This window comes from Equus quagga, unplaced genomic scaffold (assembly GCF_021613505.1).
Source record: "Equus quagga isolate Etosha38 unplaced genomic scaffold, UCLA_HA_Equagga_1.0 153_RagTag, whole genome shotgun sequence".
Lineage (NCBI taxonomy): Eukaryota > Metazoa > Chordata > Mammalia > Perissodactyla > Equidae > Equus > Equus quagga.
The window spans coordinates 3,648,677-3,666,658 of NW_025796915.1; the positions used below are offsets into that span (position 1 = coordinate 3,648,677).

A 17,982-nucleotide genomic window follows, 5' to 3' on the forward strand; every position below is an offset into this window, starting at 1 on the left:
TTACCACCAAAAAAGGTACCCTGGGGCATCTAGTTTAGAGAGCAATGATAAGTACTTTCTAATTCTTTCGTGGATACTCATAACATCTCTAGCTTCACACGTTTGAAAACACATTTATTTTTTCAAACTTTCATTAACCATGGACTTATAAAGCACTCTGTGTAAACTTTTGGGTGAAATTTAAAAAAAAAAAAACTCTATAGTTCTGCTCACCAATATTTTTGACATCTAAGTGTCTTTAAAGTAACACAATTCCCCAGTCCTCTACTGAGGATCAACGACCATGGCAAGCACTCACAAACACACTTATACAACTATCAGCCTCAAGCTAATCTGAAAATATGTTAGAAACAGAGAAATTAGCAGAAAGGATGCTATTTTCAACAGTAGGCAAGAAAGGAAAGGACCTAACCTAGAACCTTAGACATCCTTACACAGAGTTGGTAGACAGTTGACAAGACTCGGCTAGTAAATGAATTTGGTCGTTCTCTATAATAAGGGTACCAAAAAAGTTAACTCAACCTTAAATCCCACTGAGGAATACAGTTTCTAGTATCAAAGAGGTAAGGCTTTTGCTCTATTCTGGTACTAGTAAGATGATATCAGTAATTACTTTCAGTTCTGAGAACCACACCACATGCTCTGGAGGTTAATTTTTTTTTTTTAATTTTTGCCAATATGATGGTTGGGAAATTATGGTATCTTTTAAATTAGTATTTTTCTGACTACTAATAAGGTTGACTATCTACTGATGAAGAAATGTGAATAGCTAATTAACTTCTGTGAATCGTCTGTTCATATTCTTTATCAATCTTCCTCAGATTATTTCTTTCTTTAAAAATCTGGTTCTGAAAGCTCTCTGTATTTTAAGGAGTCTGACCCTTTCTCAGCTATGTGTTACAAATATTTTCTCCCAGTCTATCATCTGCATTCAGCCCTTATTTACAGAGTTTTTTCTAAATAACTTTTCTTCAAAAAAGTTGTCAAAATTTGTTGGTTTTTGCTTGACAAGCTATTTTCTGTTTTTCCTAAGACAGTCTCTTCCACTGGACATAATACAAACACTATCCCATATCTTGCTCACTTTTTCACATTCAGACCTTTGGTTTGAAGTCGAGATCCAAGTAGAGACTTTCCACTTGAAGGTCTATTGTACCAATAGCCCTTAGTAAATAAAAACACTTTCCCCCTCTAAATTGAACTGCTACTTTAATAACATTTTAAAGTTCCATAATTCCTTGTAACAGTTGGATACTATTCTTTTTCTACTGTCTATTCTTGGGCCAATACCATGCTGTTTTGATTAGAGGTTTCTTGTAATTTTTAATATCTGGGATTCCTCCCTCTTATTCTTTTCTCAGTTTTCTAAAATGTATTCACTTAAAGGGTACTTTCCCTAGGCACAGATAATAAGATGGAACTGGGTACAAATTTTAAGATGTATGTTGGGGGCTGGCCCTGTGGCCAAGTGGTTAAGTTTGCATGCTCGGCCTTGGCAGCCGGGATTCGCCAGTTCGGTTCCTGGGCATGGACCTACACACTGCTTATCAAGCCATGATGTGGTGGCATCCCACACAGAAGAACTAGAATGACTTACAAGTAGGATATACAACTACATACTGGGGCTTTGTGGAGGGGAAAAAAAAAATGGGGAAGACTGCCAACAGATGTTAGCTCAGGGCCAATCTTCCTCACCAAAAAAAAAAAGCACTAAGTAAAAAAAAAAGATGTATGCATTATCTTATAACTAAAAAACACAGTTCATAGGTAGAATCTCAATTAGATTCCATACAATAAATACAAATAAAAGAGTAGATGGGCCGGCCCAGAGGTATAGTGGTTAAGTTTGCATGCTCCACTTCAGTGGCCTGGGGTTTGCAGGTTCAGATCCCAGGCGTAGACCTACAAACTGCTCATCCAGCCATGCTGTGGCAGCATCCCACATACAAAAAAAGGAGGAAAATTGGCACAGATGTTGGTTCAGTGACAGTCTTCCTCAAGCAAAAAGAGGAAGATTGGCAATAGATGCTAGCTCAGGGCCAATCTTGCTCACCACAAAAAAAAAAATTTAAATAAAATAAAAGAGTAGAAAAATCACATGGACAGATACAACTGATATGTATGGTGAACACTATGCCTCTCATTTGATACTAATAAAAGTGGAGGAAACTGAGGCACAGAAAGGAAAATGGAAGCGCATTAGGCCAAGAATCTGATTAATGGAAAAAACAGAGAGAAAACTTCCACTAAGGGAGGCACAGAGACCTAATAAGATAAAGATCACTAATATTTTATTTGTCCATTACCATCCACATAGAGGTAAAGAAATAAACTGGTGATTCTACAACTCGTCACAGGCAACCTTTCATATAGCCAAGAACAATGGCTGAGCTCAGCTGAGAGAACAGTTACGTGAACTCCACGGCCTGTTCTTTTGATCTTCAGAGATTATGAACCCACCCACAAATAGCAATAGAGAATATAAACATTCTATGTCTCTATCAGCATAGAACCCCGAACAGCCTGCTCCCCAATTCCTATTAATAATTGAGTCATCTGGGGTAAGAATGTGGCTTCTCTACTTCTCACTGCAAAACCCACAAAATGTACCAAGAAAAACAAATATTCATATAAAATATGAAACAACCCCAAACTACAGATCAGGAAGTATTCTACCAAATATAATACAATATGGGACAAGTTGATAATGAGTATCATGAGCCAATATATACTTCCACATATCCAAGCACTGTTGGACTCCCCTGAAAATGATGGAGAAGGGATATTTGAGACAAAGATAAATGAGGGTGCAGGCAAATCACAGGGGAGAGAGCAAATCATCTTCTGAGGGTACATTTCCACATGGAGGAAGGGCAAGGGAGACATGGATAAAGAAGAGACTGTGAACTGTGTGTACAGGCCATGTTTATTTTCTCTGACGTGTAAATCAGAGAATCTATAAGGAGAGAGGCTGTGAGGATCAGCATTAGCTGAACAGAATGAAAGAAATCGTCAAACAGATGACGTTATATTAAGAACCACAGTGCACTCTTTCCTGGGTGATCTATTTACCCAAAAGGAGGGAACACAATACTGAGGAGATAGATACATGGTTCTGGGTCAGAGAACAGAGGCCCTTGTGAGAAAGCATCCTGAGACAAGAAAAGTGAACTGAACCTTCCAGATGCACCAGATCACACCCTTCCCCACACTGCTACTACAGATAATAGTAACAGTAACTAACTGAGCTCATACCATATTCTAGTCACTATTCTGGGAGTTTTACAAGTATTAACTCTTTTAATCCTCAAAGCAACCCCAATGAGGTAAGTACTCTTATTATCTCCATTTCACAGATGAAGAAAATGAGGCTCAGAGAAGTTAAATAAATTTCCTATAACTACATAGCTAGGAAATACAAGACTCAATTTGAACCCAAACTGTCTGGTTTAAAGCTCAGCTTTTAACTATTATGCTATATTGTCTCTCCTGTATTAATATTAAACAATTAGCAAACCCATAAAGTATACAGATTTTTTTATTTATACAGGAAATATTTACATACCTTGTACTGTAAGCTCTGCCTGAGCTTCAATTGTCTCATTTCCATTATCAGCTATGCAAAAATAAGTCCCAGCATCATCTTCAGTGACATCACTGATCTCCAGACTACCACCTGCCAGCAATACCAATCTTTCAGAGCTGCATAAAAAAACAGTGATACATTTCAGAACTAGGAAAATAATACCTGAGAAACTTTCCATATTAAGCAGAAAAGCAATTAAACAATATGATTATTTATATGGCTACAGATGGACTGAGACCAATATGAAATTATCAGAATTTAATTTAGTCCAATTTGCTTTGTTCATAGTTTACATGCATAAATATCAAAAATACAAATAAAAATCTTAAAATGAATTATCTCTGACATTTATCATTATTCCCAAAGAATCTAACTTTTGTGACTAATTCTGCTCCCCAGAGTCCATCCTTGCCTCCCTTCTCTGCCCAATTTTTTCTGCAAATTGTGTAATTTTGAAGTCTGGAATCAATTTAAGAGTCATTCCACCACAGCTAGGCCACACTGAGATGACTAAGAGAGAGGGCAAAATGTCAGATCAGAAACAGTCATTCATGGGGTCACAGTTCCTCCTGAAAGTTTCCTATGGTGGCCTGGCTAGGGAAGGGAGGAACAGGAGAAGGGAAGGGAGAGAGGACAGCTGCCAGAAAGCAGTTCCCTGGGTGTGGGAGCTGGCGTCAATCAGCCAGCACCTTGCCGTTATCAACAGCGGTGCTGATGATCACTGACCCGGCACCACGGAGTGGAGTGACGTAGGTCTACCTACAGAGAACACCTAGAGAAAGTAAACTGGCCCCGTGACATCGCGGAGGAAACCTCGGATCTTATCCTGGCCAACTGTTCACAAAGTGAACAAGTTTAGTTTGGAGAGCTACAATTTTATTTTTATTCTGAGGTTCTATGTCTAAACTGGTTTTCATAGGCAGATTTTTCTCTCAAATCTTAACTCACACTTCCTGTCTCTACCTATGCTCAACAAGAAAGTTCTGACTGTAATTTGGCTTTTCATGAAAACAGAATTTCTGATGGGAAAAAATTAGAGGACATGACTATTCAGTCTGTGCCACATTTATAATTTTCATCTTTAAGTAAAGTGCTATTCTAGCTTAAATTTCAGTATACTGTGAGTTTGGGTAAGTAGTCTTCTGGAACCTGATAAAATTAAGTTTCTGAGGCCGGCCCGGTGGTGCAGTGGTTAAGTGCGCACGTTCCGCTTCTCAGCGGCCCAGAGTTCCCTGGTTCGGATCCCGGGTGCGAACATAGCACCACTTGGCAAGCCATGCTATGGTTGGTATCACACGTATAAAGTAGAGGAAGAGGGGCACAGATGTTAGCTCAGGGCCAGTCTTCCTCAGCAAAAAGAGGAGGACTGGCAGTAGTTAGCTCAGGGCTAAACTTCCTCAAAAAAAAAAAAAAAAAAAAGATTAAGTTTCTGGACAAAGAAATAGGAAACCCAGAATCAGGTTTGGTGATTTCTCTAAGAAATACCCTACAAGGTGATCATTAAACTTATCAAGTGGCCTTCCAATTTGAAACATCTTAATTATGCCCTCAAATCCCAACTTGAAGTGACAGAATAGAGAAGCAAGACAACATATCACGGAACAGAGCAAGAATGACCAGGATAGAATAAACAGAGACATAAGATAGGGTTTCAGTGTCTCACAAAATAAGAAAAATTTACTAAAATTAAAATCCTGTATTTTACCCTTGGACAAAATCACTACTAAGCTCCAGAAATGAAAAACAATGTTCAAAAATGGGAAATCATCGGGGCTGGCCCCGTGGCCGAGTGGTTAAGTTCGCGCGCTCCGCTGCAGGCGGCCCAGTGTTTCGTTAGTTCGAATCCTGGGCGCTGACATGGCACTGCTCATCAGACCACGCTGAGGCAGCGTCCCACATGCCACAACTAGAAGAACCCACAACGAAGAATACACAACTATGTACCGGGGGGCTTTGGGGAGAAAAAGGAAAAAATAAAATCTTTAAAAAAAAAAAAAAAGGGAAATCAGCAACATATACATAAGATACCTAGCTGAGAGGAACATAATTTGAAACACTGGTTAGTATGGTACTTTTGAAATTGAGATACAGTAATTTATATCTAATAGTTATACAAGAAAATATTCCTGATACTTGCTATGCCTCATATTTGCCATAACTGAGTACTAGTACAGAAGTCAATCTTTCTTAATGGAGTTGATTTTACTCCCCCAAAAGAAGCCTGGGAGGAAAAATGTCCATTAGCTTGGCAGAATTCATTTAACTTGTTCAGATAACTATATGATGGCTTATAGTAAAATGACAATCAAGTCTTTAGAATTCCAAAATTCAAAGATGCGGGCATAAGCAACAATATGTAAAAAAAACACGCATGGTCAATGGGTACAAGTTGAGTTGAGTGCTGTTGGGCACAGTGACTGTCTGTGTATGTGTCCCTGAGTATAGCCAGCGGTCAATCCAGGACAGCGTGGTGTGCTATGGAGACCTTATTTTTTGGCCAAAGGGAAAGGCTTTTGAGTAGGTGAATAACACGATCAAATTTAGTGAAGAAACAAGAGGAGTGGGGAAAAGACTAGAAGCAGGAGGTCTGGTTGTAAAGTTATTGTAACAGTCCAGAATTAAACAAAAAAAAGATGAACTCTGGTATTAACAACAGGGGTAAAAAGAAGACAAAAAGTATTAACCACTCTTTGAAAAAAGCTGGATGATGAGGGTACGGAACGGGATTTATTAACTCATTTAACAAATATTTACTGGTGTCTCTACATGTGTCAGGTAGCAACTGGGGATGCAGCAGTGAGCAAAAACGCAATCAGTGCAACTCACTGGGACAGACAGACATAAAAGATGACAATTCTACAAAATGGTATACCAAAAGAACCTGCCAGGAAATCAGAAATAGAGAGATCTTCCTGACCAAAGCAACCTTTTGAAGAATGAGGAAATAAGAGATAATGAGGGGGAGAAAAAGATCACAGAAAGACTTGCACATGCAAAGGAACTGTGGCAGAAAGGACCACAGTGTATTTGGGGATCTGAAAATAACTAGTGTGGCAAAGTATGAGAAGAAAAAAAGAGAGAAAGAAGAGGGTGGAGCCAGACTGCACAAGGCTTTGAAAGCCATTTTAGAATTTGAATCTTCAACCTAAAAACAAAGGAAATCCATTAAACATTTTTAAAATTGGGTGGGGAGTTGAAATGGTGTGGTGAGATTTGAGCTTTGAAAAGACTGCTCTGGCAGGAGTATGCAGACGTATTTGGAAGGAGGCCAGAGAACGTGTGGGCAGAATAGTTAGGAGGCTAATCCAGTAACTGAGGTGACAAGTGACAGTAGCTTGGAATAAGGTGGTGGCAACACAGACGGATTTTAGAGATATTTCGGAGGTAAAATGGAAAATGTTGTAGATGGATTGGATAGAGAAGTGAGGAAGAAACACATGCCAACGAAGAGTCTTAAGGCTAAGCAGTAAGTGTGAAGGGGAAGCAAAAGGAAAACTGCCTGTCTGATTTAGGTTTTTGTGTGTTGTTGCTGCTGTTGTTACTTGAGTGAGAGAGCTGAGCCTTTTTATAGGCAAAAGACAAAGAGTGCGTGGAGAGGGAAAAGTCTGAAAAGAAGATTCATGAAAGTGCCGGAGAGGATGGAAAGTAATAAGATCTAGACCACAAAAGGATTTCTAAGACTCCTCTTCCTCTAAAACAGCAAGAAAGGAAAGAGAGGTGAAAGCCACGTCTTATATACTCTCTGGCACAAAATTTATTCTCTCATTTGTTTTCTTCCTTAAACTTTTCATTTTGAAGTAACTGTAGATTCACATGCAGTTCTAAAAAATAATACGGAGAGATCCCAGGTACACTTTACCCCGTTTCCCCAATGGTACACCTTGTAAAACTATAGCCCAATGATCCTGACGTTTCCATCACCACAAGGATCCTCACACTGCCCTTTCATAGTCACACCACTTCCCTCCCACTCCCTCCTTGTTAACCCCTAGCACACGCTGATCTGGTTCTCCATTTCAGTAATTTCGTCATTTCAAGAAGAATGTTATATAAATAGAATCATGAAGTGTGGAACCTTTGGGGACTGGCTTTTTTCACTCATCATAATTCTCTGGAGAGTCATCCAAGTTGTGCATGTATCAATAGTTCATTCCTTTTATTGCTCAGCAGTGATTCCACAGTGTGGATACACCGTAGTTTAACTGTTCACTCAATGAAGGACATCTGGGTTGTTTCTAGTTTGGGGCTATTATGAATAAGGCTGCTATAAATATCCAGGTACAGGTTTTGTGTGAACATTAAGTCCATTTCTATAGGGTAAATGCCCAAAAGTGTAAATGTTAGGTCATACGGCAGTCGTACATGTTTTATAACGAACTGCCAAACAGGTTTTCAGAGTGGCTGTACCATTTCATATTCCTACCAGCAATATCAAAGTGATCCCATTTCTCCACATCCTTGACAGCATTTGGTGGTGTCACTCTTTTCTAATGTTGGCTATTCCAATAGGAACGTAGTGATAACTCACTGTGGTCGTAATTCGCATTTCCCTAAGGGCTAATGATGTTAATTTTTCTTGTGCTTATCTGCCAGCTGTATATCTTCTTTGGTGAAACATCTATTCTTGTCTTTGCCCATGTTCTAACTGGATTATATGCGATTTTTTACTGTTGAGTTTTGAGAGAACCTTATACATTTTACACACTGGTCCTTTATTGGACGTGTGGTTTGCAAATATTTTCTCCCACTCTGTAGCTTATCTTTTCATCCTCTTAATAGGGTCTTTCATAGAGCAAGTTTTTAATTCTGATGAAATCCAATTTTCCTTTTACAGATTATGCTTTTGTGTCAAATCTAAAAACTCTTTGCCTAGCCCTAGATTCTGATTTTCTCCTATGTTTCTTTTCCAAAATTTCATTTTGCATTTTACATTTAGGTTCATGATTGATTTTGCGTTCGTTTTTTTGTATAAGGTTAACTTTTTTCTTTTTTTTCCCTTGCTGAGGAAGATAAGCCCTGAGCAACCATCTGTGCCAATCTTCCTTTTTTTAATATGTGGGTTGCTGCGACAGCATGGCTGAGTGATACAGGTTTGTGCCTGGGATCCGAACCTGCGAACCCAGACCACTGAAGCAAAACATGCCGAACTTAACCACTAGGCGTGGGGCCAGCCCCAAGGTTAACTTTTCATATGAGGCTTAGGCTGAGGTTCATTTTTTTGGCTGTGAATGAGTATCCAATTACGCCAGCAGCATGTGTTGATAAGGTTATCTTTCCCCTGTTGAATCACTTTTACATCCTTGTCAACAGTTAGTTGGGCATTTTGTGTGGATCCACATCTGGATGTTCTATTCTGTTCCACTGATATATGTGTCTGTCTCTCCATCAACACCATAAAGTCTTGATTATTGTAGCTATATAGTAAATATTAAAATCAGGTAGACTGATTCTTCTCACTTTTTTTTTTTTTAAGATTTTATTTTTTTCCTTTTTCTCCCCAAAGCCCCCCAGTACATAGCTGTATATTCTTCGTTGTGGGTCCTTCCAGTTGTGGCATGTGGGACGCTGCCTCACCGTGGTTTGATGAGCAGTGCCATGTCTGCGCCCAGGATTCGAACCAACGAAACACTGGGCCGCCTGCAGCGGAGTGCGCGAACTTAACCACTCGGCCACGGGGCCAGCCCCTGATTCTTCTCACTTTTAAAAAAATGTGTTTAAATATTCCAGTTCCTTTGTTTTTCCACATATATTTTAGAACAATCTTGTCTATATCTACTAAAAATCTTGGTGAGATTCTGACAGGAATTGAGTTAAGCTGTATATCAATTTGAAGAGAACTGACATCTTTACTCTGTTGAGTCTTTCAATCTATGGACATGGTACGTCTCTTCATTTATTTAGATCTTTGATGTCTTTTGTTAGCACTCCGTAGTTTTTAGCATACAAAGCTAATAAGTTTTTGTTAGATTTACACCTAAGTATTTCAAATTTTTGTGACTGTAAATACTATTGTATTTATAATTTCAGTGTTTCACATGTTTATTGCTAGTATATAGAAATACAACTGATTTTTACGTCTATCTTGTATCTTGTGACCTTGCTGAACTCATTTCTCAGTTCTAAGAGTTTTTTGTGGATTGTTTGGGATTTTCTATATAGATAAACATATCATCTGCAAATAGGGACTGTTTTATTTCTGCCTTTCTGATCTGTGCGCCTTTTCTTTTTCTTGCCTAACTGAACTTGCTAGAACTTACAGCACTCTGCCAGTGAATTTCCTTAAATGATTCCTGATGTTAAGGGGGAAACTATTGTCTTTCACCATTACGTATGTTAGCTGTAGGGTTTCTGTAGATATTCTTAAGTTATTTTTCTGAAGGCTTTTTTTTTTTTTTTTTAACAACGAATGGGTGTTGAATTTTGTGAAGTGCTTTTTCTCCATTGATTAATTTGATCATGCAGGTTTTTTTCTTCAGTTTGTTAATATGGTGAATTACACTGGTTAATTCTGGAATACCGAGTCAGCCTTGCACCCCTGGAATACACCCATTTGGTCATGGTATATATGACTTTTTATACATTGCTGAATTCCACGTGATAATAATTTGTTAAGAATTCTTATGTTTATATTCACGAGGGATATTGCTCTGTAGTTTTCTTTTTTGTACTATCTTTATCTAGTTTTCACATGAGGGTAATACTAGCTTCAATTCCTTCTCTTCTATTTTCCAGAGAGATTCTGTAGAATTGGTGTTCATTCTTCTTCAAATGATGGTAGAATTCTCCAGTGAAACTATTTGGGGCTGGAGACGTCTTTTCTTGGTAGTTCTAAAACTACAAGTTCAGTCTCCTCAACAGTTAGAAGGCTATTCAAATTCTCTATTTCATATTGGGTTAGCTGTGGTAGTTGGTGTTTTTGAGGGAGTGGTTTATTTTGTCTAAGTTGTCAAATTTACATGTGCACAGCTATTTACAGTATTTCCTTATTATCTTTTTGATATCTTCAGGGTCTGTAGTGGCGTCCCCTGCTTCAGTCCTAATAGCGATCATTTGTGTCTTCTCTCTTTTTCCCAGTCCACTGATTCCTTGCTCTGTCCCATCCAGTCTGCCACTGAGCCCATCCACTGAAGTTTTTATTTTGGTTACTATCTAGGTTCAAAATTTTCCACTTGGTTCTTCTTTAAATCTTCTATTTCTCTGAGGAGACTTTCTATTTCTTTGCTGACATATTCTATTTTTTTCATTTGTTTCAAGTGTGTTCATAATTGTTCGTTAAAGTATTTTTATGACGACTGCTTTAAAATATTTGTCAGATAATTCTAAAACCTATCATTCTCAGTGTTGCCAACTACTGTCTTTTCTCATTTGAGATTTTCCTCGTTCTTGGTGTGATGAGTAATTTTCAGTTGAAATCTGGATATTTGGGGTATTATGTTATGAGGTTCTGGATCTCACCAAACCTTTTGTTTTAGCAGGCTTCTTCTGACGCCACTCTAGCAGAGAAAGAGCGAGGTACTACTTCATCACCATCAGGTGGAGACAGAAGTCCAGGTACCCAGCTAGTCTCCATTAATACCTAAGGGAGATGGGGGACTCCTCATTACCCCTTAACAGGGCTGGGAGTTCTGATTCCCCGCTAGGCCTCCAGATACTGCCCCCTGGCTGGGTGCGGTAGGAGTGCCTCATGAGTATTCTTCACATGGCATCCACTGACACCTCGAGATGGCATGGTGGTGAAAGTTCTGACTCTCCACTATGGGGAAGGGAAGAAAGTAAGGAGTATCTCTTACTGCCAGGTGGAATAAAAGTCCAGGCTCCCCAGGTGGTCTCCACTGACACAGCAGGGAAGGGGGCCTCCAAACTGCCTGGCTGGGATGAACGTCTTGGCTCCCCACTTAGCCTCTGACACCATACAGCAGGGAGGTTGGGGGACCTCATTACAACCTGGCGAGGCCTGGTGAGGGCGAGGACATAGTTTCTTCTGTGGTGTTTGGCTGAAGCAGGAGTGATTATAGTCTAGCAGTTTTTGTCTCACTAGGCTGCCCCTTTCTCCTGGTCCTCTGGCTAGGGAGGGGACACTTTTGTTAGAGCTTTTTTGTATGCATCTGTTAGCAGTGCCAGCTTCTTCAGCCTCAAGGTGGGATAGATGAGGTATAAACAAATCCCAAGGAGTTCACCATCATGTTGTTCTTTGGGTCCCAAGGTCCCTAGCCAGTCAATCTTCCTCTCTCTATCTTTCAGAGTCTTCTTATGTTTGTTTTATATCTATTGTATAGGGTTTTTAGTTGTACTTAGCAAGAAGAATAGAGAAACATACACAACTACTCCGTCTTTCCAGAAATGGGAGTTCTCCACTTGTTTTTTAAATAATCTAATTTTTCTACTATTATGAATTGTAATAACATTAAGCATTTTTATAACTATAACCTGTTCCTTTGTAGCTGGGTTCTGATCTATCATTCTACTAAAACATAACATTATTTGATTACTAAAGGACATTTTGCTGTCAGTCACCTTGCATTTTTAGCATTTGTATTTTCTGGATTCTCTTCCTTTAAAATAAAACTATTCAAAGAATGGAATACATTTCTGCCCTCATGCCCCCTTCAATAGCTATGTTTGGTTTTGATCTGAACAAATTTGATCAAAATATTAAGTAAAGACATCAATCCTTAAGATATTTATAAAAGCCATTATAATGTTTTAATATTCATTTTCAAACAGATCTTAAGATTAGTAATAGAGAAGGATGTTTATTAAAGATTTTTTACTAGAGCCAGCTCAGTACTATCTCTATGTCTAGCCACTTTTTTCTTTCAATTTCTAAATTTTTTTCCTGCTTTTTCTCCCCAAATCCCTCCAGCACCTAGTTGTACATTTTAGTTGTGGGTCTTTCTAGTTGTGGCATGTGGGACACCGCCTCAGCGCGGCCCGATGAGCAGTGCCATGTCTGCGCCCAAGATCTGAACTGGTGAAGCCCTGGGCCACTGAAGCGAAGCATGCTAAATTAACCACTTGGCCATAGGGCCAGCCCCACAATTTCTAAATTTCTAATTGGGGTCTAAATAATTTATTAGCTAAGGCCTATTTATATATCTCATAAGGCTCTGGTAGAAACAAAGATATTTTGAGTAATTACCTACATGTAACCTGAAGTTCTTTTGTGTTCTATTCATCTACTTATATTTTCCTATATTACATTCAGGCATTCAATCAAAATATATTGGTAAACACTCTAATGGGTCTAACCCATTATGAGCCAAGCACTGTGCTGGGGTCTAGAAATACCAACATGAAGAACAATGCTGTCCTGCTCTTACATTCTTCTAAATCTTCCTGAGACAGTGATATAACAAGGCAATGCTTCTCAGACTTTCCTACCACAAAACCCAAGCATGCAGAAGCCTACAGAACTCAAGGTATAAACAGTCTACTCAATCTTAAAAGTCTCCTGATTTATCCTTAAAATTCAGAAGAATATTACGAGCCATGATATATCCACCTTTGATTTAATCAAAAACATTTCCCCTCTGAAATATCTCTGAATAAACTCAAATGTAAAAATTTTATGTAACATAAAAGGAAGATACATAACATTTCTACCATTATTTGTATACCCTGACCCACCCAGACCTCAGCCTGAGGATCTCTCTACTAACAGAACAATTCTCAAACACACTACATAACATAGCAACCTCACCTCTATCTCTTTTGGCATCCCTGGCATACTTCGTATTAATTTTCTTCACAGCACTTACTATAAACTCAAATTTTATATGATTATTATCTGACTCTTCCCTAATAGAATACGAGCTCCAAGAGCAACAACTCTATTTGGTTTATTACTCTATTCCCAGTACCTAGAACAGAGCCTAACATAATCAGCATTGAATAACCATTGAATAAACAAATGAGAATCATAGGAATTCTCGCTTTTATTTCTTATATAAGAAATCAAACTCCTATATCATATATCTTCAGAATGTCTTTCTATGATGATAAAATACAAAAGGTGTTTTTTTTGATGAGGAAGATTCAACCTGAACTAACATCTGTTGCCAATCTTCCTCTTTTTTTTCTTTTTGTATGTGAGCCACCATCATAGCATGGCCACTGACAGACGAAAAGTACAGGTCCATGCCACAAAAAACTTTAAATTATATATGCAGCTTGCATCATATTTCTATTGGACAGCACTGCTCTAGAACAGTGCTCCTCAACTGGGGACAATTTCGTTCCCCAGGGGACACCTGGCAATATCTAGAAACATTTTTGGTTGTTACAACTTGAGAGTGCTATTGGCATCTAACAGGTGGAAGTCAGGGATGCTACTCAACATTCTACAATGCACAAGATAACTTTGTTTTGGAAACACAACATACCTAACTACCACCCCAACTACCACCTCAGTTCTCTTATCAGAATACAACTGAGAAAAGTATCCATTACATAAGAAAGTAAGGAGGAAGGTGGGAGGGTTGACAGAGTGGTTGTTATTAACAGAAAAGGTTTTCATGGAAGATGGAGAATTTGTGATGACAGAAGAAGGCTGGTATGATTTTAAAAGCAAAACAAAAGAATGAGGAATACATTTTCTTTTACTGTTTGAATAAAAGAAAAAACTACTATCAACAAAATGCATAGGAGAATGAGTGAGAAGTCTCAGGCTAATCAGGACCAGAAACTCTTGCCACAGTTTAGGGAAGGAGGTCCTGAGGCCTTAAGCTAAGTATACTGCAGCTCAGAAAGAACAAATGAAATAATTATCCCTTAATATGTTGAAAGGATTTTTTTCTTTAAACATCCTAATCATATATAGCATATAAACATATTTCAAGGATGATAAATGAGCATTATGATGTGTTTAAGTAAAAATAAAGTAGAGAGTCATTTTTTTTATTGATCAATCAATAGTCCCGAGTAAGATTAGACCAAGTCTAAGCTAAAGCTGACGAGGCTTTTAGGCAGACAACATTACCTTTCTGTGTCAAGTGCCTCCTCATTTTTCATCCATCTTATGGTTGGAGTAGGGAGTCCCAAAGCAACACATGGCAACACTGCACTCTGACCAATGACTCTGACTAAGGAAGAAGGTTGTTTCAAAAATACCAAGTTTGATGTAACCTCAGGATCTAAAAAAAAAAAAATTTAAATTAAAGGCAATGATTAAGAAAGCACTTTACCACTTTAATGATGAAGAATGGCAAACTCCTATTGAGTCTGTATGGTTTTATATAACAACATATTTTAACAAAGTGACCAAAGAAAATTCCATTTAAATTTGCAAATGTTACTTAACTTCTACGTGCAAAACATCGTGCTAGGTTCTCTGAGGGCCTTAAAGATGTGTAAGTTAAAGCTCCGGCCTTCAAGGTGCTTACTGGTCAACTGAGGGAGATTTAACATGAATTCCCTTCACTTTAAAAGACAGGACGAAGTCAATGTCTCATGAATGGTATAAATGGAGCAAAGACTGAGCAAGCTCAGGACCCTTAGCAGCATCCTCCACACTCACAGGGCTATCATAAGAGGTTTCCTTTCCCTCCCTATATCTGTGTGTTACTGCTGAAAATCTTTCAGAGTTTCATCTTTTTAACTTGCTCACTTAGTCCGTCAACCCTTTAATTTTATAATGATGCAACTATCAGGCTACCACTATGCGTGTGTTCACTTTATAAAGTTGCCCTCTTATGGACATATGAAAAGGCCACACTCTCATGGGTGGAAGAGAGGGTTCTCTACTTGATGGGGCGATATTTCCAGTGTTAAGTTTTAAGAAAAAAGACCATTCTCAGGCAAAGAGATGTGACTCCTGTCCCCGTGATCTTAGGAAAAAATGTTCTATAGTCATGGTAACAACTACCAGAGCTGGCTCTAAACTTGTGTAACCAATCGATGACAGTTTCGTAGCCACGGTAACCAGCAAACACTGTCTAATAGATCACTGACAACTCACTTCAGTGAATATGCCTTTGAAAACCAACCAATCAGTGCTAGCCTCAGGTTTAAAAGTCAGCCATTTGGCGATGGAATCACTTGCTTCTAAGGCTGACATTAACCTGCTCTCACCTCTGTAAGCAACCATAAAACATGCTTCTATGAATGACATCAACCCACCCCTGCCTCCTAACACATCAAAAACAATGTCTTCCCAAAAATTCTATAGGAGATCAGCAGTTTGCATTATTTAAAAAGACTATGTTTGACAAGCATACCTCTCCATCGTTTACTTAAGTAAACAAACATTCAGTACTTTGTTTTTTTTCAGGTATCGAGTGGTGGTTCATCCTTTGACATGGAGAATCCCATTTCCTTGGACCCAATTTTGAAGATTTGCTTGAATGTTACCCCAGGTATAGAGAAGAAATAGGACCTCTGCCATTTAAAGCAAGTCAGGAAGCAGGCTGGAGGCACTGCTATGTGGCAACAGTTCTCTCTTTTTTTTCACCTTGAATTACTTAGCTAGATTTAATCAGTTTTGATAGAAACAAACTTAAACAAGTATTTAGTGGCATGTATATGCCAGTTACCCTTCCTGGCCGCAGAGCAAATTCCCTGTCTTCGTTGAGCTTACATACTAATAGGGGGAGAGAGACAACAAATAAAAGATAAGGTATGTCAGATGGTGACACGTTCTGAAGTAAAATGAAGGAGGAGAAAGCACCGGGGTGGAAATGGAAGACTGCCAACTGCTGTTTTAAACAGTGGTCAAGGAAGGCTTCACTGATAAAGGGATATTTGAGCACAGAGGTAAGACAGAGAGTCAGGCAGATATCCCAGGGAAGAAGATTCCAGGCAGAGAAAACGGCAAGTGGAAAGGCCCTAAAGCAAGAGCATGTTTGGAGTGCTCCAGAAACATAAGGTGGCCACAGTCACAGAGTGAGGGAGAGGAGCATGAGATGGAAGAAGAGAGATGGAGGAGGGAGGTGGCATTAAGATTATATAAAGCCTTAGAGGCCAAGGACTTTAACATTGACCCTGAGATGAGAAACTGTAAGGAGGTTCTGAGCAAAGATGTGACATGATCTAATACACGTTTAAAAGATAACTGTGGCTGCTGAGCTGGGAGTACACTAGTTTAGGAATGACAAGGGCAAGGATGATGATGACAAAGAAAGAAACGGCATTTTAAAAAATCAGTTCAAGGCCCATCAGCAACACCCTCAAGAGCTGCTGCTCATCACACTGGTCTCACTTTGCGAGCCAATCCACAGGCTGAAAATGAGCCTGCAAAGTAGTCACATATAAAAACTCTGCCCAGATAACATAGGGATGGTCCAGTTATATTCAGAAACTCAGATTTGAAATAAGAAATATGGAAAGAATCAGGTACCTAGCAGGGGAAAGAGAAACCGAAAGGTCATGAAACATCATGAGGCTCAAGGGACGATGACGAACTATAAGCGAGAGGAAGTCATGAGGAAGCAGAAGCACTAGTGCTGAACATACTTCCCTGCTTGATGAACTTTTACTGACTAACGCATTCACTAAAGACTGGATCTTTCTGGGATGTTTTCTTCTTTTTACCCCTCATAAGAAAATGAGACTCCTCATGCTGAGACTAGTGTGTCATACCACATACTTAACAGTGTTCACCGAAGAAAATTCTAACAGAAGAATTTTACCCATTAACAAACATAACACCATCAGTCCTGATAATAAATTAATACCTGGGAGAACTTTTAATTCAGCTTCATCACTATACTTCGGCGGCCCACCACTTTCCACTACGCAGCGATAAAGGCCCCCATCTCTTTCAGTCACGTTGCTGATGACCAGTGTTCCACTGGGGAGTTTGATAACTCTATCATCCAGAAGAAGAGGCTGTCTGTTCTGTTCCCACCTCACAAATGGGACCAAATCTGCATTAACTTCACAATTCAGAACTGCACTGTTTCCAGCATAAACTGAAGAAGGTTCCGGTTGGCTGGCAAACCTTGGAAGACCTGGACAATAAAGGAAAAGAAGAAATAAAATATCATTAAATATTACTTTAAAATGTAGTCATGAGGACCAGGAAGCAAGTCAGCCTGTGCGGCCACATGCATGGTAGAACCAGGGTCAAGAAGAAGGACCCTCAGCCAGGGGTGCTACCCAGACAGCAAAGCAAAAATTTCCACTGTGAAGAAATGAGACGGCCCAGAGAAAAAGACCTCTCACAGTAGTGAATTCTATGAGCTATCTACTTAGTGTCCTGTTATAAACTCCCCTTCTTTCTTGATTTGGCCACAACCAGCTTCTATCGCTTGCAACCAAAGAACTCTAACCAAGAGTCCTTTAGAATGGCAATTTCACAATATCTTTTTTTTTTAAAAAAAAGTTTTACTGAAATACAATTTATATACCATAAAGTTTACCATTTAAAGTGCACAATTCAATGGTTTTTAGTATATGCA

The 17,982-nt window shown here is 38.9% G+C and overlaps 1 protein-coding gene across 5 annotated transcripts in view; it reads right to left on the reverse strand.

The window, feature by feature from the left end:
• LOC124233072 (neogenin) overlaps window positions 1-17,982 on the reverse strand; it is a 247,290-nt gene that overhangs the window by 161,017 nt on the left and 68,291 nt on the right. For all 5 annotated transcript variants that reach the window (XM_046650149.1, XM_046650148.1, XM_046650147.1 and 2 more), the window contains exons 3-5: window positions 17,257-17,532; window positions 14,565-14,718; window positions 3,566-3,702 (exon numbers count right to left, since the gene is read on the reverse strand). In XM_046650149.1, the coding sequence (XP_046506105.1) occupies window positions 3,566-3,702; window positions 14,565-14,718; window positions 17,257-17,532 (567 nt within the window). The remainder of the gene's footprint in view (window positions 1-3,565; window positions 3,703-14,564; window positions 14,719-17,256; window positions 17,533-17,982) is intronic.